Genomic DNA, 1,966 nt, shown 5'->3' on the forward strand with positions numbered 1-1,966 from the left:
AGGGTGGTTTGGTGCCAGCTGCATACACTATGGCTGGTGGGTTCCAGCTAGCCTGTACCTGCAAAAACAGCAATAACAACTCCAACCAAAAAATAGCCAGGCATTGTGGCAGGCTCCTGTAGACCCAGCTACTTGGGAGGCTGAGGCAAGAGAATAACTTAAGCCCAAGAGTTGGAGGTCGCTGTGAGCTATGACACCACAGCACTCTACCGAGGGCGGCAAAGTGAGACTCTGTCTCAAAAAATAAAATAAAATAAAATAAATAAATAAAATAAAGATTAAGACTGGGCACAGTGGCTCATGCCTATAATCCTAACATTCTGGAAGGCCCAGGTGGGTGGATTACTTGAGCTCAGGAGTTCAAGACTAGCCTGAGCAAGAGCAAGATCTCATGTCTACTAAAAATGGAAAAAAACTAGCTGGGCATTGTGGCGGTGCCTATAGTCCCCACTACCCGGGAGGTTGAGGCAAGAGAATTGCTTAAGCCCAAGAATTAGAGGTTACTCTGAACTATAACACCATGGTACTCTATCCAGGGAGACAGAGTGAGATTCGTTTAAAAAAAAAAAAAGATTAAATAATGAAAGAACATTGTGTAAAGTGCCCCTGGGGAACCCTGAGTCCCATCTCCCAGCTAGCATATCTACTCCCATTCCTTTCTTAGGGGCAGGGAGCCCCTCCTGCCCCCATACTATAGGGAACAGTCTCACAAAGGAAGATGCCTCTACTGCCCAGTGACTCTCTGCCACCCTTCTCCCAAAGCTCTGGGACCCCTGCCACCAGGAGCTGGCTCCTGCCACAAGGGTCTGGTTTCTCTCTCCTCTCCCCTGTGGCCCCCCCAGCCCTCCCCTCCGTTCCACTTATCACTTGAGGCATTTGACTCTTGATTGCAAAGTCAACAGTGGTTCTGAGGGCCAGGGTGGGGGGAGCTGTGGGCAGGGCGGGAGAGGAAACCTGTGGGGTAGGCAGAGCTGCCTCCCACACCCCTTCAGCCCAGTCCAGAGGCCTCTTCAGGGGTTCACTTCGGAGGGGAAAGAGCCAGTCTCCACTGGAAGGCTAAGAGAGAAAGGCTTTCATCTCGGGGAAGCTGAGTGGCCACCCAGGGCCCCGGGGCCCCGGGGCAAGCCCGTGCCCAGCACTGACCTGGAAGATGTCATTGGCACACTTTCGGCAGAGGTTGTGCTGGCATGGCAAGATGACCACTGGCTTGGTAAACATCTCCAGGCAGATGGGGCAGATCAGCTGCTTCTCCAAGTTCTCCATGGGGTTCCCATCCTGAATCAGGCCTGACTTATAATCCATATTGTGGACCAGTGTGGGACCCACTTGGCTGCCTCACTCTAAAGCAAACCTGGGAGTCTGGCCTTTGTCACAAAACACCCGGTTGGATCCTCTTTTCCTTCTTCTCCTGGAGCCCGAATTCTGTCTTGGTCAGAGGCCCCTCTGATATTTATAGCTGAATCTTGGTCACATGAGCCCCAGCAGAGGACCAGCTGAACATTCCGATGCCAAGCGGCTGGCGGGGCTTGAGTTTCCTCCAGCCTGAAAGACTGGCCTTCTCAATCACATGCAAGGATGAGCAATCGTGTTCCCCTGGAATGGGGGTCGTAAACAAGAACAGCCTGTTCAGAGGCACGCTTAGGCACAGACTGGTACCCAGAGTTTCCTCGAAAAATCCATCTCCCCCGCTCCTAGCTGGTAAGACAGGGACGGGACCCAAAAAGTAGGCCACTGGGATTCAAGGGGTTAATAGCCAATGATGCTTTACAGGCCCAAATCAGTCCCATCCCCTCCTCTCCAGTCCTGGCAGCGCCTAAGATGAGGAGCCAAGGCAGCCCCTCTCTCAGGGCCCACCCTACTGCCCCAAACCTGACCACAGCATTTTGCCCATCCCTCCATCCTTTGGCCACTTATTTCACTTATGCTCCCTTGAGACACAGTCCAGTCCCCTTACTTTTTAGTTGTT

The 1,966-nt window shown here is 52.6% G+C and overlaps 1 protein-coding gene across 1 annotated transcript in view; it reads right to left on the bottom strand.

Annotated features, from left to right (window-relative positions):
• Positions 1–1,428, bottom strand: part of TRIM63 (tripartite motif containing 63) — a 16,649-nt gene extending 15,221 nt beyond the window's left edge. The window contains exon 1 of the mRNA XM_023519099.1: positions 1,144–1,428. Within this exon, the coding sequence (XP_023374867.1) occupies positions 1,144–1,302 (159 nt within the window). The 5' untranslated portion in view covers positions 1,303–1,428. The remainder of the gene's footprint in view (positions 1–1,143) is intronic.
• Between the last annotated feature and the right edge of the window lie 538 nt (positions 1,429–1,966).

This window comes from Otolemur garnettii, unplaced genomic scaffold, assembly GCF_000181295.1.
Source record: "Otolemur garnettii isolate 467f Iridium unplaced genomic scaffold, OtoGar3 scaffold00156, whole genome shotgun sequence".
In the NCBI taxonomy this organism is placed as follows: Eukaryota; Metazoa; Chordata; class Mammalia; order Primates; family Galagidae; genus Otolemur; species Otolemur garnettii.